Genomic DNA, 27,147 nt, shown 5'->3' on the forward strand with positions numbered 1-27,147 from the left:
TTGTCACACAAACAAAAAATCCAAACCCACACCTCCCCATGTCAATGTTATGTTCCCTCTGAGGCTTAACTTCACTTTTTACTTTTTACTCCTTTTTTCTGATTTCACATCCACATCCATTTCTCCAATTTTACTCTTTCCCCTTCACAATTTGAGACCGGACTTACGGAGAAAGAGTTAAACACTCCCATCTACGTATGTACACCACAATTATACTCATTGGTGATGATGTTAATGTCACGGTGGCCTCTAATTTAACGCTGGCGGCCTGACAGGCAGCAGTCGTGCCATTTTCATCATCTCTTTTTTTGTGCTTGCCCCAAACCACCTCAGTTGTGTTGAGATGAGTGAAGCAAGTAAGTTATATTAACACTGCGGTGGCGGTGCAGCTTTACTTTAGCTATTTATTTAGGCATAAAAGTGCAATATGCCAAACATTGTTGTAGTTAAGCAAATAATCAATTACTAAGAAAGTGTTTCACAACTTCCTGTGCAATGTATAAGTTCCAATCCCATGCAATTAGTTAAATAACAGCCATCATGTAAAGTACAGGTACATGGTAGCACACCTGGACTCCACCTGCTGATACCGTTCTCTTCCTCAGTTTGTGCCTTGCTGCACCAAATTCTGAAAAATGTGTTGCTCCCTCCTACATACTCTTGCACTCAGTTCCTGAAACTGAATGATAATGATCGCGCTAGCACCCAGTTCAAGGAAATTAGAGGCCACAACACTAGTATTCCTCCACCTGTTGTCCTAGTGTAATGGTAAAGCAAAAAGAGTCAACTTCCCTACCTGCTCTAAGTCTCCTAATCCTATGCCTTCTTCATGTAGCATTGTTAAAATTACATACATAAAAAACCTTTTTATTTAATCTTATAATACACACTAACATGAGGCAATGTACATGCATTAATGAAATAATATTGGTTAAAAGTGCATGTATGTGTTTCGAGAAGACTTATACATTACAGTATCTATGTATTCCTAGATGATACAGATATTGGACATTATTGAATTGGCCATACTGTGTTAACAGGCAGCTCTCGATCATGAGCACCTCATATCCTCCAACTGAGCGTTTACTGACCGGATTAAACCTTTTATTGACACCATTGTCTCCTCACCACAACCTCTCCATCAGCACCTCCCTTTGCTTTGCATGGAAATAACTTGCCTTACATACATGTGTATGCGTGTGCCTGTGTGTCTGTATGACTATTTGTAATGGCTTGTTAATGACAGTTCATATCTTCCCCTGTTGGTTTGCTTTGATTTTGTCCCTTCACAACACCATTTGTTTGGTTTTGTGCACAGTTTTTTTTCTGTTATTTCAGTTTTCATTTCATTTATATTTCAAATGTGAAATTAGGCAAAAAGAAAACTGGAGGGCAAAGGGAATAAAAATTCGCTCCCTCCTTGTAAGATGTTGCTCTCTAGTATTCCTGAGCTCCTCTTTTTTCTTTAGAATTTGTGAGAATAAATGATCTGCTTTGTTCTATAATGAAAACCATTGCAAATCATATTATTTTGTTTACGTTATCACTGGCTTTCTTTGATAGACAATTAACATTTTTATATGTTTTTAGCCATTTTGCCTCTCATCCCATTGACATTTGTCATACATCCGAGCAATCTTGAGATGTTTCTTTCTTTGTTTTCTGTGTTGTCCCTTTTTCCATCATACATGTTGGTTTCTTGGTCACCTGGTTCCATTCATTGTTGGTATTTGGTCTTTTTTCATGTATATCAGTTCAGTTTTATAGTTTTGTCTTGTGAGTGTGGGTCGGCTGAGTGTATAAGCAAGTTATTTCCTGCCCATGTCCTTTCCCATCGGTTTTATGTAGCCTTTGCTTTACCACAATTCCCCAGAGACATATGAAAGTATAAGCCCAGTTCCTCTGATACCCTGATGTAGAACCCGTTGTGATTCTGTTGTCCTATGACCCCTGCAGTGTGCTCCGATCTTGTCCTGACCACATTTTCCAATGTCTGTCTCCTTTCATTTGAATTTTTGATTTTCTTTACTCCTTACTTGTTATTCTTCCAAATGGAAGATGAAGAGCGGGAGACATCAGTCCTGAAATCAGAGCTGATTCGAGAGCCCGACCTCCTATCCGACGTGTCAGAGATGAAACAAGATTTGATCAAAATGACTGCCATCTTGACTGCAGACTCAACAGAGAAATCCCCTTCCTTAGGGGGGTGTGGTCTAGAGAAAGGAACGGAGGACATTTCTGGAGAACCGTTAGAAATAATGGAGATGGACTTAGAAAAAGTCAAAGAGGACCTAGAGAAAGTCAGTGAGATACTAAGGAGTGGAACATATGAGGGCGAGTTGGCAGAGGAGGCAACAAACGCGGCTAGAATGTCAGACGAGTGGGTTTTCCTTTCAGACAGTGAGATAGAAGAGGCCAAAAATATGGCAGCTTTGGAAATTCAGGAGCCTGTTTTACGGGAAACTAGATCTAACAGAGGGGCTCCCAGACCTAAGGCCATAAAGGACAGTGGTGATCTTAAAGAATACCTCCTGGATGCACCAATCTCCAAAGTAAAAGCTAAGAAAGAGCCAGCCACCCAAGAAAAATTCACTGATGTTGTACTGCGTAAAGGTGCGAAAACAACCACTCCAACCAAAGTGCAAGTAAAAACAACTGCTGGTGATGTTCAAAAAACAGTCAGAAGAAAGGGGAAAAACCAGGGCCAGTCAGAGGAATCAACAGAGGCAGGTGGTCTCTTAAGTGTGGCAACAGTCCCCGCTCCAGCATCGCCTGTATCCCCAGTCATTGAAGAAACTCCCATAGGGTCAATAAAGGACAAAGTCAAAGCTTTACAACAGAAAGTTGAGGCCGAGCAAAAGAGCAAAAAGGTCACTGGAAGCAAGCCTTCACAATTGCCTGTTAAGGGCAAATCCTCTCCCAAAGCCAAAGAAAACCCTAAATCGGGTTCCCCTAAATCCCCTAAATCCCCTAAATCTGAATCTGAAAAACTTGAGGAGACCATGTCAGTTAAAGAACTGATGCAAGCATTCCAGACGGGGCAGGACCCCTCAAAGGGAAAGTCTGGGCTGTTTGAGCTCAAAACATCCACAACATCAAGATCCGAGAAAACCTCAAAATCAGAAACCATCCAATCAAAATCCATGACCAAAGCAATAACATCACGTGTTTCTCAAGAGCGAGAAGTATCTTTGGATTCAAAACCCTGCAAGAAGGACACGACTCAGCAGGACATAGAGAATGAAAACAAGTCAGTTGCTCCTGCCCATTCAGAGCTGACTGAAACTGTAGACTTTGGAAATTGTGGCCTTGATGACAGCTCGGACAGCTCAAAACATGAGGGGGTGGCAGATTCACTAAGTGCTAGCTCTGGAGATGGAACTCATCCAAGCTCTGAGGACAGCTATAAACATGAGGGTTTAGCCACACCAGGCACAAGCCCTGAAAGTCTGTCTCTTTCTCCCAAATCTGGACAGCACGCAACTTCATCACCAGCTACCACAACAGTCAAAAAACAAAGTAAAGACAGCGAGAAGTCTGGAGACTCTGGTTTAGGGGCCACTGGTGAACAACTATCAACAGAATTGTCCCTCCCTGTTTCTTCCAGCGAGGCTCCTGATGACCACATTACAAGTGAGTCCACATCTGTTAAGAGGAGTGAGTCTAAGCCATCTAAACCTCAAAAGCTTACAAAAAGAAACTCAGAGACAGTAGAAACTTTTCTTAGCGATGATGAGAGCCCTGGTCGTCAGTTAGAATTGGCTTTAATTGGTTCTCCAGCCTCTAGATCCTTGTCTCAGCGTCAAGAAAGCTTAGAGCTGCCTTTAAAACTAGACTCAGATGCGCTCAGTCCATTAGCCGATGACTCTTTGACAATAAGCCACAGAGACTCTCTAGATGGTAGTCCTCTTATGGAAGAAAACTCCTCGCATAAGTCCCCAGACTCCATTGAACCTAGCCCAACCAAGGAATCACCTCCTCATGACTCCTTGGAGAGCAGTCCGGTAGAGCAAAAAAGCCACCCTTCCTTCCCATCAACACTCGGTCCACCTAGTAAATCCTCTAGCCAACCAGAGCCCATCAAAACCACAGAATTCCCGCATGATGCTTTGCGTGATAGGCTGCTTCGAGACCATGAGGCTAGTGCTGATGATGACAGTTGTGAGCAGACATCTCAGATGACAAGTTCCGGTAAGAGTCCCCTCTCCCCCGATACTCCTAGTTCTGAAGAGGTAAGTTATGAGGTAAACCCCAAACCCCCTGACCATACATTCCTCTCTGTTCCATCCACTCCGGCTGTCATCCCTGAAGACCCAGAAGAAGAGGATACATCAGACAGTTATGAAACTAAAAGAAAAATCACTCCAGAGGAGGAAATGTTTAAGATGGCAGCCAAAATAAAAACATTTGATGAAATGGACCAAGACGCGAAGAGCAAAAAGAAGTCTAGAAAAGATTTGTTTTCCTCAGCAGATGCCAAAATAGGGGATGACAGCTATGAAACATTAGAGCCCAAAAGTGAGAAGCTTTCGCAAAGTGAATGTGGGCTCGATAAACCCACAGAAGATTCAAAGTTAGCTCTTTTTGTTGATCCCCATATTAAAGTGAACCCTCCCTCTCCTCTTTCAGCAGGTTTGCATGATGGATCCCACAGCAAAGAGGTCAAGGACACAACAACAACAACCAGTGTCACTTCAGAGGGGCCTAACCCTGTCTCAGACCAGCATCATTCAAACACCGAACTGAACACCTCACAGGAACAAAGACTCTCACCATCTGTAAAATGTGATACAGACAAAAAGTCTGCTGAAACATCAAACAGTGAAAACAGGACTGATGAACAAAAGGAAGAATGCTTAAGGAAGTCAACAGAATGCAAAGGAGACAACACAAATGGTCAAGAGTTAGAGGCCTGCAGGCTACAGACTGGTACAGTAAAACCAGGTAGCAATGTAACAGATGAAGTCAAAGGAGATCCAAGGGAGCATACAGCAGTTCCAGAAGCTACACTGGGTCCAACTGTTGCCCCAGATCAAACAAAGGAAATGTTCAAACCTGAGGTCTGCATCTACGATGACACAGAGGAAGAGGATGAGGCATTGGAACCTCCCAGAACTGAGTCCAAAGGTGTGACTGCAAAGGCAGACACTGACTCATGGTCTGCCATGCGGGAGGATGATGACACTTTTGCAGCTCGTGTCAAAGAGGAGGAACAGAAGATACTGAATTTAGTGGTGGACCGTCAGTCTCGTCAAGCAACTCCAGACACGACACCTGGTAGAACACCAACAGAAGAGAGCACTCCTACCAGTGAGCCCAATCCTTTTCTGTTCCAAGAAGGGAAGCTCTTTGAGATGACCCGAAGTGGTGCTATTGACATGACCAAGAGAAGCTATGAGGAAGAGGGGGGTGGCTTTGCCTTTTTCCAGATAGGTGAACCGCCTCTAGAGGAGCCTCTCTTAGAAGAGGCCAGGCAAGAAGGTAATAGATCAGCAGCAGAACCTGAAGTTGGCCTCAATCTTATACTAGAGGTTAAGACTGAGGAAGCTGAAAAATCAAAAGAAACATCTGATTCTCAGCTTCAATCCCCACCACAAGGTGATCAGACAGCCTCAAAGGCTGATGCCTCCAAATCTAAAATCCCTAAAATGGGCATTTCAGCTTCAGCCAAACCTACAAAGAAAGATCAGACATCCCCTGAAGGTCTAGATATTAAAACAGACAAAAATCTAAATGAAGGATCCTTAGATGTAGACACAAGTTTCTCTGACCAAATGATAACAAATGTACAAACAGCAGAAACTACAGTTACAAGATCTGTTTACTCTGAGCAAGGCCAAGAGTCCTCTGACTCCTCTCCAGAGGAACCGCAGTCAGTGATAGAAGCCCCCAAACCAACAGGCAAGTCTAAACAAAATGCTTCCAGTAGTGTTAAAAAGACTCCAGGCAAAACACAAGCTAAGTCTGCTCCTCAAGCAAGGGGTAAATCCACAACCCACTCTCCATCTAATACAACTTCCTCTTCAACCTCTATTAAAAAAGAGGCCTCCTTCACATCTGAATCTAAATCTAAAATTCCCATTAAGTCGAGCACCATCAAGCCTGATTCTACTGTCAAACGTGTAGAATCTACCCAAGACAAAAAGCTTAAAGTCCCAGTAAAAAAGGATTCGAGGAGAAAATCTGAGACAGACGCAGGTCCCTCTGTGGAGGTCAAAACCAAGACATCTTCCAAAGCAAAGAGCTTCTGTGAGGGGGAGTCTACGGGGCCCAGTACTAAAAAATCGAAAGGCTTCCAATCCAGATTGCCAGTCCGAGGCAAAAGTGGCCAGTCATCTCATTCCCCAGCAACCACTAAAGAGAAAAGTATGCCACGCAAAAAGTCCATTGAGTTCTTTGAGGAGATAAGCGACGAGGCGGCGAAACTCGTCGCAAGGTTGGCGCAGGCCGAGAAAGAGAAAGAACAAGAGGCTGCAGCCGCCAACTCGGATGATGAGAGCAGTCTCATTGATCCATCAATCATAGAAATGGAAACTTTCTCTGAGATGCAGTTCCCTCCTTCAGGAGACGTCTTTCCTATTAGACCACTGTGGGACGACCCTGTGGAGACACAGATGCAGCGAATTCCAGATGATAAAGTCCAAAGTCAAGGTATCCCCCCAGTATAAGGGGCTATTCTCTATCTCTTCTGCCTCATTAGCACACATTAGCTGTAAAGATGCTGCCTCTCTGTCTCTTGTAGTTAAGTCCCGTTTTAGTCGAAGAATCCATGTTGCTGTTTCGCTTGAGCTGTGTCTGTGTTTGTAACAGCGTCTCTCTTTCCTTCTATGTGTGCAGAAACTCTCAAGATTGACTTAAAGGCTTCATGGAATTTAGCAACTAAAACATTTAAAGATGAAAGTGTAAATACTTACTTGAACAATCACATGTATCGTCAATAATTTTCGATCGATTGAAATGTATTTCTTTAAATCATCGTTTACAGCTACTCAATCAGATTTCTAAGAACTAACCAATGAGACAATAGCAGAGAAACAAGAAAGCCAGTGAATATTTTTTTCAGATATTGCTTGTATTTTTGTGGGGGGTTTGATTGTTTTTGATCTGGTATACCATCTCTATCCGCTCATGGCTGTCGGGGGGTATTTGCAGTAGACCCACAGGATGAAGCAGAGAGAAAAGAGCAACGGTTGGCCATTATAGCTGACCACTTGGGCTTCAGCTGGACGGGTGAGTCGCAACTTGGTGACAGTGATCAAACCCTTGTGCTCAAAATATAGATTGTTACTTAAATTTTGTTTGGCTCCCAAGAAACATCATTTATCGTTTATTTTGACCATACGCATTTTTATATCTTATTCTCTCCATTTAGAGTTGGCACGAGAAGTGGAGTTCAGTGAGGAGAGGATAAACCTGATAAGGATTGAAAACCCCAACTCACTACAAGACCAAAGCCATGCCCTTTTGAAACTCTGGGCAGAGAGGGAGGGGAAGCATTCCACAGGTTCGTGATTTAATGATGTTTCATCGTAAAAAGGTCTTCTTAGAATTTAAGGTGGAACTTTTTAGGATTGTTATTTGTCTCAGCAGAAACAACACTGATCGAAAGACTGACAAAGATCAACCGAATGGACATTGTTCACCTCATTGAAACCAAGTTTATCAAGTCCACTCAGGAGGAGACGTCATCACACACCTATGCAGAAATTGAGCGGACAATAGCACTGGATCATAGTGAAGGTGAACAATACTAACGCTATAGACTGATTTAGTTGTTGTTATGAGTATGTATAATGCTCTAATTGATTATTGACTGATTAAATTCAGTCATGTATATTTACTCATCCTATACTAAATGCCTGCACTGTACTCTTTGTCAGGTTTCTCTGCCCTTCATGAAGACATTGACAGCCCTCGGCCAGGCAGGCGCACGGGGACGGCAAGTAGGAGTCCAGGCTCAGGACAGGAGGTACCCATGGTGACAGCAGAGGACCTGTCCTCCAGTTTGTCATCACTTCCTGAGACGACAGGACGGTCAGAGACAGACTCCGCAGCAACAGGCCTTCTTAGCAATGCCCGGAAGGAGAAATTACAAAAAGAAATGGAAATAAAATAGTAAGTTATCCTGAAATTTGAATGACCCCACTCACATATTTTCTCTCTTGCTGTTTTCATATCATCAAAAATCATATTCATGTGTTGTACTGCATCTCAACTTGCTCAATGAGCTAAAAAATATCCAGTAAACTGCTAACTTAACTTTGCAGGCTACTGTATGTATAGCTGAATAGCTAAAGTACTGTAGCACAGGTCTGTACTCAAATTGAGCATTTCTGATAGTTACTAATTATACATTCGACAATTAGTGTGACACTGATTTCTGACTAAAAGAGGGGACGTCTTTACTTTCTTTACTGCTTAGCTTTCTGTAGCTTAAACTAATTTTGTGTGGAATATATTGTTTTATACATTATGACAAAACAAATGAAAATATGAGTGACTGCTGCTACCAGCTCCTATTCCTTTTTTAATTAGTCACAACACCCATTTACACACTGAAAATGTTTTTTTATTTGCAGCTCATCACAAAGAATATATGAGGAAATGAAGGACTCGGTACACACAGGCGGTTTTAAACAAGTAAGTCCTTTCTTCACATTGCACCGCACCTCTCCCTACAACCTTCGATCCCATGTGATTGACCCTGTGTACAAAGGGGCACCCAAGTTAGGTCCCCACATTGCCCTCCCTGCCTACCCCTCCGTTGATCCATGCGATGATGAGGGGGCAGCTGGGTATGAGGGGGCTGAAGGGGGAGAGGACTGGAGCTTGGAGTGTCTACAAACTTCCCCTGCTGAATGCGATGTTGATTATTTGTCACTGTCCCGTTGGCGAGAGTCGTCCATCAGCTCTCGAACAGGTGTGTGCGAGAGTCGACCATTGTCTATGACTGATTTTGGAGATAGCTTAATTGAGTGTGAACAGGCTGAGCAAGACTTCAGGACGCTGTCTGTGGAGCTCACGGAACCCGGTGAGGTCTGTGAAAAGGAATGCTTTACACAAGGACCAAAAAGTGAACAAAGGCACCCATCTGCTCCGCCTCCTGCTGGGCCTCCTGTTTCTCTCACTGCATCGACACAACCTGTGCAGTCCAAACATATGGCTTCAGGACACATGGATGAAGTTTCCCGTCGACTATATCAAGTCCTGTATGGATACGATTTTGAGTTGATAGATTCAGATACTGAGGATGAAGATGCAATTCCAGCTGGAGTCAACAAGGATGAAGTCGAGGCAGCTGCCAGACACACAAAGATAAGTGAAGAGGTTTCAAACTCTGAGCATGAGATAGATTTTTACGAGGCCACATGTTCCGGTGACCTTGATGTCATATCCAGCGACAGCATAAATCAAAACCCGGATACAACCACTCAAGAATTTGCAGGTTCTTCCGATGTCAGTCTCACTATTCCGGGTTTAACATCTCAAAAAGCAGAAGTCATGAGCTCAGTCGGCTTCTTTCAGTTGTCACATGACTCAAGTTTTGAGAAAACGTTCAGATCAAATCTACCTGAAAACGAGATTGTGTTTTCAGTGGAGTCTACACCAGACACTGAAGCATCCAGATATAGATCCTGTTCACCAGAATCCTTCCCTGAAACCCTTGGTGAACCTCATAGTTCTGCAGATTACAGATCATGCTCCCCTGAGTATGTGATTGATACAATATTACTGACAGAGAGTAGGAAATCAACACCAGATTCAGCATTCTTGCTAAATGAGCTGAATTTCCTTGCACCTGATCCTGCAGTACCTCAGTTTAGACCCTTGTCTCCCCTGCCACCCCTTGTTTTTCTATGGGAAACCAGTGATAGTACATCTGCTCAGGAACAGCCGGTACTGAGTCGACCTGAAGGCACTTCTATGCTCCTAGCTTCAGAAGCAGAGGAGAGGCCTTTGACACCAATGGTTTCAAACAAAAGACCATTTGGAAGGCCAGTATCGCTGAGCAGTGAGTATGGCTGTGACAGACCCATCTCACCTCCGTCTTTAACTTTTGGCATGGAAGACAGAACGTCATCTCCCGAGTCTCTCATTTTAGAAACTGAGCAGTGGCTTTTTACATCTTCTGAGAATGTAACCGTGTACCCTAATTTCAATGAGATGAGATCATCATCTCCTGAATCCATAATGTTGATCACTGCACATTGTCTGCTTCAACCAGATGCCCCCATACCAGAATTTAGACATGCTGTCCCTGAGTCTGTCACAACCTGTGAATGTAGATCACCCTCACCCGAGTCAGTGTCATCAGATATGGTCTTTGAAAGCAGACTTTTGTCAACAACGGCTTTTGAAGACAGACCCTCATCCCCAGAATCTGTAGCATCTTTAAATGAAAATAAAGCATTGTCACCTGATTCACCTGTACCTCAATTCAGTCCCAATTGTCCTGACACAGCTATTGTAATGGTAGGGGAGCGATTCAGTTCACCTGAATCAGTATGCTCAGATGTAGAATATGGCTCCATGTCTCCAGCATCACTTAACCATGACAATAGAGCTTCATCACCTGCCTCAGTAGAATCCGTGGATGAATCTGAATGTGTTTTACCTGTGGCTGGACCTAGAGTTCCCTCCCCTGAATCAGTTGAATCCTCCCAAATAATGTATGATTCCATATCTGTTGATCATAGACCAAAATCACCAGAACCATTAGTGTTTGATGTTAAGAACAAACCACCAACACCAGTGGAATTCGTATCAGACAATGATGACGACTGGGTTATTATATGTTTGTCTGATATTGAGAACTGTTCAGTCACTCCAGAGCCAGTGTCTGAACACAGACCAGTTTCTCCACAGTCAACCAAGTTCCGTATTAGAGCATCTACTCCTAAATCAGAAACTTTAAAAGAGGTCGTGTTGTCAGATACCGATTATGAGGGAGAGGTAAATAATGAAGAAAAAAGCAAAAGCTGTGTCCTGTCAAAATCTTTAGAAGAAAATCCCCAGGAACAGAGTGAAACTGAAGCTCACGCAATACAATCAGTAGTTGCTGATGTTTGTCAATCTGATATAAAAGCAGCTGAGGACTTTTCAACTGATGTAATTACAGAGGAATTATCGCGTGTGTTGTTTGATAAAGAAAGACCGAAGGAGGAAGTGACTGAGAAGAAGAAATCTTCTAGAAAGAAAAAGTCAAAGAAATCTATCAAATCTGATTATGAAGCCGTGGAGAATATTACAAAACATCAAATTGAATCATCTGAGTTCATAACAACACAGAAAGACACACTGGAATCCAATCAAGCTATGTCACAGGAGACTGCATGTGATGATCTACCAGTGCCATCCGCATTTAATACAGTTCTACCTCGAGATCAGAAAAACCTCAGAGAGTCTTCGGTGTCTGTACCTCAACATCATGAGCCTTTATCTTTAACCGAATGTTCAGCGCCAGTCTGTAGTTTATCGTGTGATGCAGGACTTTGGAAGCTTATCTCTTCGATCCGTGACCCACAATATGTAGGACAAACCTCCAGTCAGACAGATTCAGATGAGATAGTTGAACATGAAACTGCTGCTCTGCGATCAGAAAATTACCAAAGAGCACTTTCACCTGATTCTGAAGCCGAATATAGACCCATGTCCCCAGAATCACTTAGGGTGCTGGAATCATTTAGACCAGATTCCTCCCACTCTGACAGATCTGTAGATAGTCGGCGAGCTTTAACACCAGATTCCCCTATTCCTCAGTACTTCAACTCTTTCTCTGGACCCTCTCAAATTTATCACAGATCAGTGTCAACAGAGTCATCATTGTCAGACCTGGAACTGGAAACCAATTCAAACATTGCATCTGTTTTTGAGGACAGACCAGCATCCCCTGATTCAGTATCATCTATAAACATGAACAGGGCACTATCACCAGACTCACCTATTCCTCAGTTTAAACAGTCTCTGCCAGAATCCCATTTCCATGCTGGATTGGATTGGTCTTCATCACTTGAATCAATAGCCTCAGATCTAGAGGGTGGGACTGTCTGTTTGTCATCATTATTATCTGAGAGCAGAATGTCTTCCCCGGATTCTTTACCAGAAGTTTCTGATTCAAGCAGACTGGACAAATCCTTGCCACCTTTTTCAGGTTGTTTAGATCTAGATTATGGGGAATTGTCTCTGTCACAACGCTGCTCTGAGGTGGCACCTTCATCACAAGATTCAGTAGATCCTGGAGATCACTACAGAGGTGACTCGCCGATGCTCAAATTAAAAACAGTAACCCTTACTGAATCAGTCACAGTTTGTGCTCATAGATCATCATCTCCTAAATCAGTGATTTCTGATGTTGAATGTGCACGATCAAGTGAAGAAATAGTTTCATCCAAACAGAAACCTGAATTACCAGAATCCCAGCTGCCAGAGACCACAGAGAGAGTACTGGTAGGTAGTGGTCAAACTCTCAAGGCAATCCAGGTGCCAGTCTATAAACTTGTTTATGATGCTGAACTTCGGAAGCTCATTTCTCAAATATGTGATCCCCACTATGTTGGAGAGATATTTTGCAGTAAAACAGGGATTTTTGAGTATGCTGGAACAAGAACTGAGTATGTTCCAGAGGATTCCGGTGTCAAAGAGGGAGAGTCAGAGGAAGATGTGAAGTTTGTTCTGAGTGCAGTTCAAGCAAAGATTGAGGGGGAGGAGAGATCATTGTCACCTAATTCTGAGTCAGATTACAAGCATTTATCAGATAGGGAATCAACATTAACAAGTACACTCAGGTCTGATTCTCCAGACTCCCCAGTTCCCCGGTTTTCTGTTGACTTTGCTACCATTTCACAGTCTCTGCCATATTCACCAGAATCACCAGTGTCCAATGATGAATCAGACCTTAGCAACCCTTGTCTTTTCAATGAAACTCAACCTTTGTCCCCTAGTTCTCCAATATCTTTAGATGAAAATCCAGCATTTCCAATCGGCTCACCTTTACCGGACGTCACACCTGCAGTGCATGAATCTGTTACAGCCTCTGTTGGTTACAGGTCCTCTTTACCAGAATCAGCACATTCAGTTATTGAATATCAGTTTTCCACTTCAGATGATTTGACAGCTCAGAGAGCAGACTTACCCGAGTCAACTGCGTTCGTACTTGAAGAAAAGCAATCAACTGCAGGTGCAACATTCAGACCAAACCAGCTTATACGTCAACTGTATGACCCTCAGTATGTAGAGGAAGCTTATGTCAGCACAACTGAAGTGTTTAAATATGTTTATACCAGTAAAGAACATGTTCTCCTTGATTCGGATGCAGAGGAGACATTGTCACCTGATTCAACATCAGGTAACAAGATCCAGACCTTATTGTCAGATTCTGTTTTACCACAACTTAACCAACATATAGAATCAGTTGGGTTAGTCGCAGGCCACAGGTCATCAACACCTTTATCGATAATGTCAGAGACGGAAATTTATGTTCTGGACATGACATCTATAGAGACCCGACGGAGATCCTTCACATACGATTCTGAAAATGAGCTACGGGCACTTTCACCTGATTCACCCATACCTGACTTCAGACAGCCTATAGCAAACCCAACTGTTTTAACTGCTGAATGCAGATCCACTTCCCCTGGGTCAGTTTGTTATTCAGATATAGAGTGTGAAGATGGATCATTTCCACCAGTATCTGAAGAGCATCGACCTCAATCACCTGATTCAGTGGCATCCAGAGATGAAAGCCATGACCTGTCACCAGATTCACCTTTACCTCAATTCACGACAAGAGTAGTTGAACGTTTTCCATCATTTGTCGGGTTTAGGTCCACAACCACTAAAGCAACTCAATCAGATGTTGAGCGTGCACCTTTCTTTTATCCCCCCCTTGACAGAGAAAATAGACCAGATACTCCAGAGTCATTAGAATCAGAAGTTGAAAACAGACCTCTGTCACCTGATTCTGAATCAGAATATAGACCTTTATCACCCACATCACTGACAATGACTTCAAATTTCAGATCATCCTCTCCTGAATCAATTGGCTCTCTAAATCAATTTAGAGCCCTTTCGCCAGACTCCCCCATTCCAGACTTAAGACAGGAGTCCTTAATCACATACACGGACTATAGGTCCTCCTCACCTGAGTCAGTGCTGTCAGATTTTGAAATGGAACTGGAATTACCTTCCTCTGTGTTATATGAGGACAGACCTTCATCTCCTGAGTCTTATGCGTCAGTATGTAAATACAGACGACTTTCATCCGATTCTCCGGTACTTGATTTCACACAAGCTTTTGCAGTTCCATATGCTGTTGTCAGTAGTTACAGGTCAGCATCACCTGAAACAGTTGCATCAGATGTAGAATTTGCTCCCTTGGTGTCGCAGCTGTTTGAGGTCGAAGAGAGACCAGAATCTCCACATTCAGTCTTGTCTTTTTCTGAATACCAGCGTTTGTCACCAGACTCTCCGATACCTCATTTTACCCAAACTCTCACATTAACAGCAAGTTATCGAACTACATCACCTGAGTCACTGTGTTCAAATAAGGATTTGGAGACTGATATGTATAATCCCTGGCTTTTCGGTAACAGAGCAGCATCTCCTGATTCAACTACATCCAAAGATGAATGTAGACCCCTTTCTCCAGACTCACCCATTCCGGAATTTACACAGTCTTTGCAAGAGTCCTTGGAAATGCAATTATCATTCCCAATAGATATAGAAGACCGACCTTCATCTCCTGAGTCCTTAGTGTCTCTCAGTAAATACCGAAGACTTTCCCCTGATTCACCTGTACCTGACTTTGGACAGGTTTCACTAGAGACTTATCCTGGGTTTAAAGGTAGAAGGTCATCATCACCTGAATCAGTAGATTCAGATTGGGATTTAGAGAGAGATGTATGTATCCCCTGGCTTTTTGAGGATAGAGCAGCATCTCCTGATTCAACTGCATCAATAGATGAGTTTAAACCTCTTTCTCCAGACTCACCCATTCCCGAATTTACACAGTCTTTGCAAGAGTCCTTCATAACACACATGGACTCAAGGTCCTCTTCGCCTGAATCAGTGTTGTCAGATTTGGAAATGCAATTATCATTCCCAATGGTTATTGAAGAAAGACCTTCATCTCCTGAGTCCTTAGCGTCTCTCAGTAAATACAGAAGACTTTCTCCTGATTCACCTGTACCTGACTTTGGACAGGTGTCACTAGAGACTTATCCTGGGTTTAAAGGTAGAAGGTCATCATCACCTGAATCAGTAGATTCAGATTGGGATTTAGAGAGAGATTTATGTATCCCCTGGCTTTTCGAGGATAGAGCAGTATCTCCTGGTTCAACTACATCCATAGATGAGTTTAAACCTCTTTCTCCAGACTCACCCATACCCCAGTTTACACAGGCCCTGCATGAATCCACTGTTTGTCACATGGACTTGAGGTCCACTTCACCAGACTCTGTGTTGTCAGATTTGGAAATGGAGTTACCTTTTCCAATGTTCTCAGAGAGCAGACCTCTATCTCCTGAATCTCAAGCATCAGTCAGACTTTCCCCTGATTCACCTGTACCTGACTTTGGACAGGTGTCACTAGAGACTTATCCTGGGTTTAAAGGTAGAAGGTCATCATCACCTGAATTAGAGGCTTCGGAAAAAGAGTATGATACTGTGAATTCACAGTTGTTTGATTTTGACGACAGAGCAGAATCTCGTCAGTCAGAGGTGTTTGACTCTGACCTTAGATGTTTATCTCTTGACTCTCCGATACCTCAGTTCACAGTAGGTGCACCTACTTTGGCAAGAGTACGATACAGATCCACATCACCTGAATCAGTAGATTCAGATTGGGATTTAGAGAGAGACGTATGTATCCCCTGTCTTTTCGAGGATAGAGCAGTATCTCCTGGTTCAACTACATCCATAGATGAGTTTAAACCTCTTTATTTAGACTCACCCATACCTCAGTTCACAGTAGGTGCACCTACTTTGGCAAGAGTACGATACAGAGCCACATCACTTGAATCATTAGATTCAGATTGGGATTTAGAGAGAGATGTATGTATCCCCTGGCTTTTTGAGGATAGAGCAGCATCTCCTGATTCAACTGCATCAATAGATGAGTTTAAACCTCTTTCGCCAGACTCACCCATTCCCGAATTTACACAGTCTTTGCAAGAGTCCTTCATAACACACATGGACTCAAGGTCCTCTTCGCCTGAATCAGTGTTGTCAGATTTGGAAATGCAATCATCATTCCCAATGGTTATTGAAGAAAGACCTTCATCTCCTGAGTCCTTAGCGTCTCTCAGTAAATACAGAAGACTTTCTCCTGATTCACCTGTACCTGACTTTGGACAGGTGTCACTAGAGACTTATCCTGGGTTTAAAGGTAGAAGGTCATCATCACCTGAATCAGTAGATTCAGAAAAAGAATATGATTCTATGAATTCACAGTTATTGGATTTTGATGACAGAGCAGAATCTCATCAGTCAGAGGTGTTTGACTCTGACCTTAGATGTTTGTATCTTGACTCTCCGATACCTCAGTTCACAGTAGGTGCACCTACTTTGGCAAGAGTACGATACAGATCCACATCACCTGAATCAGTAGATTCAGATTGGGATTTAGAGAGAGACGTATGTATCCCCTGTCTTTTCGAGGATAGAGCAGTATCTCCTGGTTCAACTACATCCATAGATGAGTTTAAACCTCTTTATTTAGACTCACCCATACCTCAGTTCACAGTAGGTGCACCTACTTTGGCAAGAGTACGATACAGAGCCACATCACTTGAATCATTAGATTCAGATTGGGATTTAGAGAGAGATGTATGTATCCCCTGGCTTTTTGAGGATAGAGCAGCATCTCCTGATTCAACTGCATCAATAGATGAGTTTAAACCTCTTTCGCCAGACTCACCCATTCCCGAATTTACACAGTCTTTGCAAGAGTCCTTCATAACACACATGGACTCAAGGTCCTCTTCGCCTGAATCAGTGTTGTCAGATTTGGAAATGCAATCATCATTCCCAATGGTTATTGAAGAAAGACCTTCATCTCCTGAGTCCTTAGCGTCTCTCAGTAAATACAGAAGACTTTCTCCTGATTCACCTGTACCTGACTTTGGACAGGTGTCACTAGAGACTTATCCTGGGTTTAAAGGTAGAAGGTCATCATCACCTGAATCAGTAGATTCAGATTGGGATTTAGAGAGAGATTTATGTATCCCCTGGCTTTTCGAGGATAGAGCAGTATCTCCTGGTTCAACTACATCCATAGATGAGTTTAAACCTCTTTCTCCAGACTCACCCATACCCCAGTTTACACAGGCCCTGCATGAATCCACTGTTTGTCACATGGACTTGAGGTCCACTTCACCAGACTCTGTGTTGTCAGATTTGGAAATGGAGTTACCTTTTCCAATGTTCTCAGAGAGCAGACCTCTATCTCCTGAATCTCAAGCATCAGTCAGACTTTCCCCTGATTCACCTGTACCTGACTTTGGACAGGTGTCACTAGAGACTTATCCTGGGTTTAAAGGTAGAAGGTCATCATCACCTGAATCAGAGGCTTCGGAAAAAGAGTATGATACTGTGAATTCACAGTTGTTTGATTTTGACGACAGAGCAGAATCTCGTCAGTCAGAGGTGTTTGACTCTGACCTTAGATGTTTATCTCTTGACTCTCCGATACCTCAGTTCACAGTAGGTGCACCTACTTTGGCAAGAGTACGATACAGATCCACATCACCTGAATCAGTAGATTCAGATTGGGATTTAGAGAGAGACGTATGTATCCCCTGTCTTTTCGAGGATAGAGCAGTATCTCCTGGTTCAACTACATCCATAGATGAGTTTAAACCTCTTTATTTAGACTCACCCATACCTCAGTTCACAGTAGGTGCACCTACTTTGGCAAGAGTACGATACAGAGCCACATCACTTGAATCATTAGATTCAGATTGGGATTTAGAGAGAGATGTATGTATCCCCTGGCTTTTTGAGGATAGAGCAGCATCTCCTGATTCAACTGCATCAATAGATGAGTTTAAACCTCTTTCGCCAGACTCACCCATTCCCGAATTTACACAGTCTTTGCAAGAGTCCTTCATAACACACATAGACTCAAGGTCCTCTTCGCCTGAATCAGTGTTGTCAGATTTGGAAATGCAATTATCATTCCCAATGGTTATTGAAGAAAGACCTTCATCTCCTGAGTCCTTAGCGTCTCTCAGTAAATACAGAAGACTTTCTCCTGATTCACCTGTACCTGACTTTGGACAGGTGTCACTAGAGACTTATCCTGGGTTTAAAGGTAGAAGGTCATCATCACCTGAATCAGTAGATTCAGAAAAAGAATATGATTCTATGAATTCACAGTTATTGGATTTTGATGACAGAGCAGAATCTCGTCAGTCAGAGGTGTTTGACTCTGACCTTAGATGTTTGTATCTTGACTCTCCGATACCTCAGTTCACAGTAGGTGCACCTACTTTGGCAAGAGTACGATACAGATCCACATCACCTGAATCAGTAGATTCAGATTGGGATTTAGAGAGAGACGTATGTATCCCCTGTCTTTTCGAGGATAGAGCAGTATCTCCTGGTTCAACTACATCCATAGATGAGTTTAAACCTCTTTATTTAGACTCACCCATACCTCAGTTCACAGTAGGTGCACCTACTTTGGCAAGAGTACGATACAGATCCACATCACTTGAATCATTAGATTCAGATTGGGATTTAGAGAGAGATTTATGTATCCCCTGGCTTTTTGAGGATAGAGCAGCATCTCCTGATTCAACTGCATCAATAGATGAGTTTAAACCTCTTTCGCCAGACTCACCCATTCCCGAATTTACACAGTCTTTGCAAGAGTCCTTCATAACACACATGGACTCAAGGTCCTCTTCGCCTGAATCAGTGTTGTCAGATTTGGAAATGCAATTATCATTCCCAATGGTTATTGAAGAAAGACCTTCATCTCCTGAGTCCTTAGCGTCTCTCAGTAAATACAGAAGACTTTCTCCTGATTCACCTGTACCTGACTTTGGACAGGTGTCACTAGAGACTTATCCTGGGTTTAAAGGTAGAAGGTCATCATCACCTGAATCAGTAGATTCAGATTGGGATTTCGAGATAGATGTATGTATCCCCTGGCTTTCCGAGGATAGAGCAGTATCTCCTGATTCAACTACATCCATAGATGAGTTTAAACCTCTTTCTCCAGACTCACCCATACCTCAGTTTACACAGGCCCTACTTGAATCCACTGTTTGTCACATGGACTCGAGGTCCACTTCACCGGACTCAGTGTTGTCTGATTTGGAAATGGAGTTACCTTTTCCAATATTCTCTGAGAGCAGACCTCTATCTCCTGAATCTCAAGCATCAGTCAGACTTTCCCCTGATTCACCTGTACCTGACTTCATGCCACCAGTGTTTGAATTATCTGATAGTATTTTTGGACACAGGTCAACATCCCCAGAGTCAGCATGTTCAGATGTAGAATACATTGTTTTTAGCCTAGGATCACTAGTTTATGACAATAGAGCCTCTTCACCTGGCTCAGGAGCATCTGTAGATGAATACCGGTCTCTGTCACCAGACTCGCCCATACCTGAATACAGACCAGCAATGCCTGAACGAGTTATTGTGAATGTCGGGTATAGATCATCCTCCCATGAATCCATTGAATCAGACATTGAGTATGCTTTGAATGACTTTTTGATGTCCACGAATTATTGTGTTGAGACTAGACCTGATTCTCCTCAATCTGGAAGCTTAGAAGTGAGGCCTCCATCACTTGAATCCATTACAGACTACGATCCCATGTCTCCTGACGCACCTCTTCCTTCATGTGCACAAGATGTTCTTGAGACCACGTCAGCAGAAACATACTATGAGTGTCTCTCCTCAGAATCAATATTTTCAGATGCTGAATTTAATCTGGCATATTCAGCTTCATTTGACATAGAAGTTACTGACATGAGAACACTATCACCTCAGTCTGAGAGATCAGATGAAGAATGTAGAAATCTGTCCCCTGACTCACCAATACCAGATTTTACAAAGACTGCTGTAAACAATGTCATGACGGTAAGAGACACATCACCCACTGAATTTTCAGATTCAGATGATTTGTCACAAGCTTTAGACCTGTTTAATGCAGAAGACAGGACTGCATCACCAGAATCTGTTGAATCGGATAAGGAAGAATTACGATTGGCATCCAAATCATCAATAGCTGAATTAAAAGACCCAACTGCCACTGAAGCATCCATTGATAGCGATGTTTTATCAACAACTATAGTGCCTACCTCACTTGAGAAATCAGCCCTTGTGGTAGCTGAGTACAATCTCATTCGTGATGCTGAGTTATGGAAGCTGATTGCTCAAGTACGTGATCCTCAGTATGCTGGAGAAACTTTCAGCAGTAAAACAGGGTTTATGCAATTTATTGGCAGCACAATAGAATATGGAAGTAGTGTTTCAGAGGATGGCCAGGATAAAATAATAGATGAAAATGATCAAACTGCCAATGCCAAAGGACCACATTCAGAAGAGACAGAAGCATTTACCACAACAGATGACACCAGAGCAGATGAGGGCTTTCTCTGCACCTTAAGTGCACAAGTCAAGTCTGACATACCTGTTTCAGAATCACCTCCACTAATGATTGAAAATATGTTGTCTTCACGAGCAGCTCCATACAGAGAGTCCAAATACACATTTGAAGTACCTCCCCTTGAGGCAACCGCAGATTCTGATGATGAGCGGGTGGTTGTATCGGTGTCTGACACAGAGGGTGATGATCGACGTGATTCACCAGAATCCCTAGACTACAGACCCATGTCCGCTAAATCCGCCATGTTGTTAGAACCAAGAGCATCTTCACCCGAATCTGTAACATCAGTTGATGAGAATCGACCTCTCTCACCAGATTCCCCCTTACCCGAATTTACAGTAGCATTACCAGAAAGTGTGACATTCCTGCGATCAGCATCATCCTCACCTGAAACTATAGCATCAGATATAGACGATATGCCTCTGTATTCAGACACTCAGTTTGCAGAATCCATACCGATGTCTCTTGAATCAGCCACAGAAACAGCCGAGCAAAGAGCATCATCTCCGGAATCCTTGGCCGAGTTCAGCGAGAACAGGTGTCTCTCTCCGGACTCCCCCATCCCTCAGTTTGCAGCGTCATTGGAGGAGTGCACAGCTACACACAGATCATCATCCCCTGAATCTGTGTGTTCAGAGTCATATTGTGAGCTGATGGTCACATCCTCAACAGCTGCTGAGACTGAGAGACCATCCTCACCTGACTCTGTCTCTTCTATCAATGAGTTCACACGGCTATTGCCTGACTCTCCAGTACCTGAGTTTATGAGGACATTGTCCACATATTTTATGGATGCGACCCACTTTAATAGATCATACTCACCAGTGTCTTTTTCATCCGACTTAGAGTTTGATGCTCTACCAACTGATTGTTGGATTGATGATAGCCCAAGGCCACTGAGTCCACATGCTGCCGGATCAGAGGAGGAGTTAGGTTTCTGCTGTGAGGATACTGAACCAAAACCTTTGAGTTGTGTGACATCCTCTTTAATACCCGAGCAGCATTCATCCTTAGCTAACAGGAATCAGATGGCTGTGTCACCATTAGGAATTCAAATTAGTGAGACCATGTCGAAGGAAGAACCTGCCAATCCTGACGGGCAAATATGGACAGAATCAGACACAAGAACGTTGTCACACGATGAATGGAAACAGCTCGGATCAGAGGCTGAAAGTATCTCAACTTTACAAAATAATGTGTGTGCGGAAGACGTGAGAAGAGACTTTGCTCTGAAGTCCTCACCTGCTGAAGATGTTCAAAGAAAGGAAGAGGAGGTGCTTGACCTTGGTTCTGGAGAAGTAAAGAGCAAGACGGCCAATCAGAGGGTAAGAGTGAGAGCATGACCATCCAGCAAGTTGGACAAAACTCATTAACATGCAAGTTGGATGAAGCGATAACACCGTGTGAAACATAAGGACATGTCTTAAAGAAGTGATAACAAAATAGAGGGTGTTAATGTTGAGACTTTGTCCACAATGTGTGGAAGTCCGCGGAATGTGAAATATAGAATTTTTAATACCACTAATCATTCCTCCTCCAATTCTGACTTATGTCTGTCTGGTGGTGATATCATTTTAAGGTTGCATGTTTAGGCTTTTTGGAAAATAACCTCTGTGTGCAGTGACAGTAACTTGGTGAAATGTTGATGTCATCTCATTGGTGCAAACCAACCTTTACACTGATTAAAGTGGACATATCATGTTGACGTTCACTTACAGGCTCCTCCTCAGACACCAGAAGACACAAAGTTTCTAACAGACGATGAGGTGCAAAGCACAACAGCAGCACAAGACACCAGGGACTGGGAGTTGTCCACAGAGGAGGCACAGTCCAGTGAGCTTTTTTCACCCATGTCAAGCAAGTTTCTGGTGCCACCAGATTATGAAGCAGTTTTCTCAGGACATCAAACGTTGAGAGTTTCTGAATGTAGCCGAGCCTACTTGAACGATTTGAGTCCAGCGTCTGCAGTGTTCAGCGACTCAGCTCAGGTTGTGACTGAAGTCGCCACCAAGAGAGGTTCGGAAACTGATGAAGACTTGGAGTTTTCCCCAGGCTTTAACAGAGTCCTCTCAGAATTTGAGAAAGCGGTGTCAGAATTGGAATCAGAAGAACCAAAGGTGCCACAAACAGACCTCATACCTCGAATGGGCTCCAAGTCTCCGCAGCTCTCTGACTCTGATGTGGAATTCTTTGACTGCAGACAAGCCCTCTCTGACTTCTCTGAATCAGAAGACATGAAACTGGAACAGGAGATAGGCTATCATATCTCAGAGCCACCTTCCCCAATGCCTGGGAGTAGCCCTGATATTGCTTTCCTGACGGGGAGCCCTCAGTACACTTCTCGTCCTTTGCTCCGAGTGGAAGATTACAAGCGCTTCTCCTCGGGCAGCGAAAGCCTCAGGGAATTTGCCTATGACTCTGAGGGTTCACCAGGGTGTCGAGCAGAGGGCGACCTGCCCGGGTGTGAGGAACTTCCTTCAAGAGATCAGGCAGGGTATTACGATGATGACGACTTCCTGGGAAGGGTAAGAGGTCGAGCATGAGCGTGACACTGCACTGGCTGGTGTCTTGCCTGGTTCGGCCTGGTTGCTGTGGTGCTGCATTCAAGACTCAGGAGATTTAACACACAAATCTGCACTTTATGAACTAGATTAGGCTGATGAGTGCTTTTGTGTGCATGAGTACCTAAACCTTAGAGAAGATAAAAACCCTAACTGTGATGAGTTTTGCGTTGTTAGTGACTGAAAGAGCTGTTGCTGCCACTGGTGGACTATTGACAGCATCTATGCGCTGTTTCAAAGAACAGATTCAATAACATGTAATTATTATTTCCCATCTCACCCTGTCTGCATCCTTTGAGTTGTGCTTGTTCTTCCCATCAGTGTGCGAAATACTCTTTGACAGTCTGGGTGTCCTCTGCAGATCAGGTCTACTTAAACCACACATCATAGAAAAAATCCAATTTAATCATGCAAACTTTGCACTTGCAGACGAAACTTGTTCTCATGCACAGCCGCCTCATAAACAAATAATTCAAGACAAAAACCTGAATGATTATCCTCTTTACAGATGTTTTTTTATTACTACACAACAAATGAATACATCCGTGTATTATAAAGGAAACACATATAGCAGTGTCTATTGTGATAAACCTTAATTCTTTGATTTGTATTTGCATTTTAAATCTGTGCAAGATCCCTCATATTTCGTGCACTGGTGGTTCCCATTTTTGCATGTTTATTTCGGTTGTTGCATAACTGGTCCTTCTCTTCATCTCACATTACATTTTGTGTACAGCCAAACAATTCGATTTTTCTTTCTCTCATTTCATCTCATTCGTACAAGAACCTTTTGGGCGAGCAAACATGAGAGTGAGGTTAAGAGAAAAGAAGGACGAGCCAGACGAGTGTGCTGTGGTGACTCGGTGTAGAACCTGTTATATTGACCTGTGCTGGCTGTGTGCTGTCTCCCAGGAGATAGCAGAGGAACTAGGGATGCTGTCCTCTGATAGCTCAGAGGAGGAGGTGCTGACCACCAGGGTGGTCCGACGCAGAGTTATCATTCAGGTAAACAAGCATGATGCGGCAGTGCAGCTCCAGTGCACTGGAGTGATGCAGGGTAATCATATCTTCACATAGGGGCTTTAAAATCGACTTTAGATTTGATGGTAGGTCATTATTTACTAATGTTGGGAGGCGTATGTTGCTTGATACACTTTCTTTGATGTGGACAACATGTACTTCGACATCACCCTCATGTACAGCACTGTGATATGTGTGAACTCACAGCATGTGGTCTGTGTTTCTACAGGCTGATAACCTGCCAGACATCGCACCACAGACTGTCACAGAGGAGAAGTACACAGACGAGCAAGGGAACATGGTGACTAGGAAGGTAAGCGTGTCTGACACACTGTAAATAGTAATCTTTATTTTCATATTGCAGTTTTTTACAGGGAAGTGATTCTCTCTGTCCTCGCCAGATCACACGGAAGGTGATTCGTAAATACGTGTCTGCGGATGGCATGGAGTCACAGGAAGTGACCATCGAGGGCTCTCACCAGGAGACGGTGCAGATCGAGGAGGGAGACACCGTCTCCAGAGTGGTGAAGAGAACTGTGCTTCACAGTGAAGGAGATCAGAAAGAGGTCAGTGTCATCCGACTTTCACATGGTTACAGAGCAATCAGAAGCACTTTACTTATGACTGTATTACTCAGTTTGTTTTATTGTTTTTGTACTGTTTCTAGATTAGAATTTTCAGAATTTTCAGAGCTTTCCACATATCGCGGCTACATCTATATATACACATCCATCCATCCACCCAAAATCCCACCGGTATCCAGAGAACATTTTGAAAAGTAAAGCAAACCAGCTAGTTCATGCTGCTAATTGTTGCTATTTGGGAAAATTATGTAATATTATCAATCAATCAATCAAATCAATCAAATTTATTTGTACAGCCCATATTCACAAATCAAAATTAGTCTCATAGGGCTTTAACAAGGTGTGACATCCTCTGTTCTTAACTCTCAACAAGAGTCACGAAAAACGACCAGAAAAAAAACTATTAACAGGTTAAAAAGAACGTAGAAACCTCAGAGAGAGCCACATGGGAGGGATCCCTCTCCCAGGATGGACAGAATAGAATAAATGCCACGTGTAATGGAGAACATCAGCAAAATAACAGTATTTCCAACATTGATTAGAAGAAACAGTTTATAACATAATGGAAGGTAATTGAATTGAGGAGTTATTGTCAGTAATGGTTGAGTATCTGAGTAGACATATTGTATATCAAGCAGTCTTGTTGTAATCGATCAGGATCCACCACCACGATCAGACACAATAATAATAGGTTTGCATGTATTTAACTGAACAAAGTGATTGGTGTTTGGTCTTGAACCAGTGTGTTGGACTGAGTGAATTTGAAGGCTCAGATTCCTCCCAGGGAGAAAGTCAAATGTCAGTACGTACAGAAGCCGTCCAAACCTTGTCCACCTGCTGGTGTTCGGCCAATTCGTAGAGGCAGAGAGCCGACAACTAAAAACCTCAGAGTACATAACTCGCAGGAAATAACAGCTGGTGCCTTGACATTTTCTCATCTCCCTCCAGCTGACATTCTCCGAGCCCCGGGCCCTGGGCGCTGCCACCGCATCCGAGTTTGAGATGGAGCCAGTGCAGGGTCGAAAGGTCAGCAAGGTTGTCAAGACAACGGTGGTCAAAGGCAAGAGGATGGAGAAGCAGACGGGGGACCCCTCGCTGGCTGCAGACCTCCCCTCAGCCAGAGAGGACTTTGAGAAGGTCAGTGTGTCCGATAGAAGAGAAAATCCACCGAGCTGATATCACACATTGAGCAGGTAGTTTGAAGATTTTCAATGTTCAGCAGGTCCTTGTTGGGTTCCCAGTGTTTGTCTTTCCTCCGTCCTCCTTCTGATCCCTCTCTCCTCCTCCATTCTTTCCCCCCCCCCCCCCCCCACCAGGCTTTGAGTTATGCTGGAGGCTTTGGGAAACAGCTCCTTCCTCATGTAGTAGAGAGGGAGTTTGTGCAGGACGACGGTTCTGTTGTTAGAAGGTCGGACTGCAGCATGGGAATGTGTAGAAATGACACTGAAGTTGATTAAGAGGGAATTTATCACAGTTTAACATGGAAGCATGAAGTGATTTCTTTCTACTAACATTTAACATTTGACTTTGCAGGGTGTTGAATTTTCAGAAAGTGGCTTTCAAAGTCTCAGATTACTAACAGCCTCACTCACACTAAAATCTGTTGTTTCAGATATTGTAGCTCCACTTCCTGGTGATGTGATGCATGGTGTGTGTTCAGAGGCTGTTCACTCTGCTCATTGGATTTATAATCCCATGTTAATATCAGTTTAGTTTATGGTCTGATTATGAAACAATCTGTGAAATCAACACAAAGACTGAAACCTGTTTATCTTGATAAATTAAAACTGGCATTAGAAAATTCAGGTTATATATATAATGATTATGCACGAATTACAATACAATCAAATATTTAAAAAAATGAACAACTATCCAAAAGGAACAAAGGAACAAAATGAACAGAAATTGATTTTGTTTCTAAATTAAAACAATGCAATTATTAAGCAATTAAAACAGTATTGTTTCATGAATGTTTAAAATATTTTGAATGGATTTATTCACTTAATGAATAACAATTATTTATAACATCTTTTTTACTTATTTAATTTGGAACTCCATATTTGTGACCACCAAAAAACTAATATTATGTGTTTTTCTGTTTTCATCTTGAGCTGGAGAATCTAATGAAGCACAAAACCAAAATTTATTTTCGTTTTATGTCAATCTGAGAACAATTATGCATTTTCAAACGGTAAATCTCATTTTGTCATCTGATTCTGTCCCACATAATGTGCGCACAAATATAATTTACAGAATTTTAATTTGATAGAAATATCTCATGTTAATATCGTCGGGCCTGGATCTCCACAGTCAGGTTGAAATGCAGATATTTGCGTCCCAGGTAATTCTTGAACGAGCC

The 27,147-nt window shown here is 42.9% G+C and overlaps 1 protein-coding gene and 1 long non-coding RNA gene across 12 annotated transcripts in view; one reads left to right on the top strand and one right to left on the bottom strand.

Moving 5' to 3' along the window:
• ank2b (ankyrin 2b, neuronal) overlaps positions 1-27,147 on the top strand; it is a 75,698-nt gene that overhangs the window by 47,874 nt on the left and 677 nt on the right. For 8 of the 10 annotated variants that reach the window (XM_034615067.1, XM_034615070.1, XM_034615072.1 and 5 more), the window contains 10 exons: positions 2,059-6,651; positions 7,153-7,230; positions 7,373-7,504; positions 7,591-7,740; positions 7,881-8,115; positions 8,580-8,640; positions 24,434-24,517; positions 24,606-24,770; positions 25,737-25,925; positions 26,105-26,196. In XM_034615067.1, coding sequence (XP_034470958.1) covers positions 2,059-6,651; positions 7,153-7,230; positions 7,373-7,504; positions 7,591-7,740; positions 7,881-8,115; positions 8,580-8,640; positions 24,434-24,517; positions 24,606-24,770; positions 25,737-25,925; positions 26,105-26,196 — 5,779 coding nt within the window. The remainder of the gene's footprint in view (positions 1-2,058; positions 6,652-7,152; positions 7,231-7,372; positions 7,505-7,590; positions 7,741-7,880; positions 8,116-8,579; positions 8,641-24,433; positions 24,518-24,605; positions 24,771-25,736; positions 25,926-26,104; positions 26,197-27,147) is intronic. The other 2 variants (XM_034615069.1, XM_034615075.1) reach the window with 2 other exon arrangements.
• On the bottom strand, positions 16,490-18,890 carry LOC117779206. Of its 2 annotated transcripts, XR_004616948.1 has the most exons (4): positions 18,824-18,890; positions 18,050-18,631; positions 17,177-17,857; positions 16,490-16,594 (listed from the first exon to the last, which is right to left on the bottom strand). It is a non-coding gene; the product is annotated as an uncharacterized LOC117779206 (long non-coding RNA). The 2 variants fall into 2 exon arrangements; XR_004616947.1 differs by lacking the exon at positions 16,490-16,594 and having other exon boundaries at positions 17,018-17,857.

Source organism: Hippoglossus hippoglossus, chromosome 18 (genome assembly GCF_009819705.1).
Source record: "Hippoglossus hippoglossus isolate fHipHip1 chromosome 18, fHipHip1.pri, whole genome shotgun sequence".
Taxonomy (NCBI): domain Eukaryota; kingdom Metazoa; phylum Chordata; class Actinopteri; order Pleuronectiformes; family Pleuronectidae; genus Hippoglossus; species Hippoglossus hippoglossus.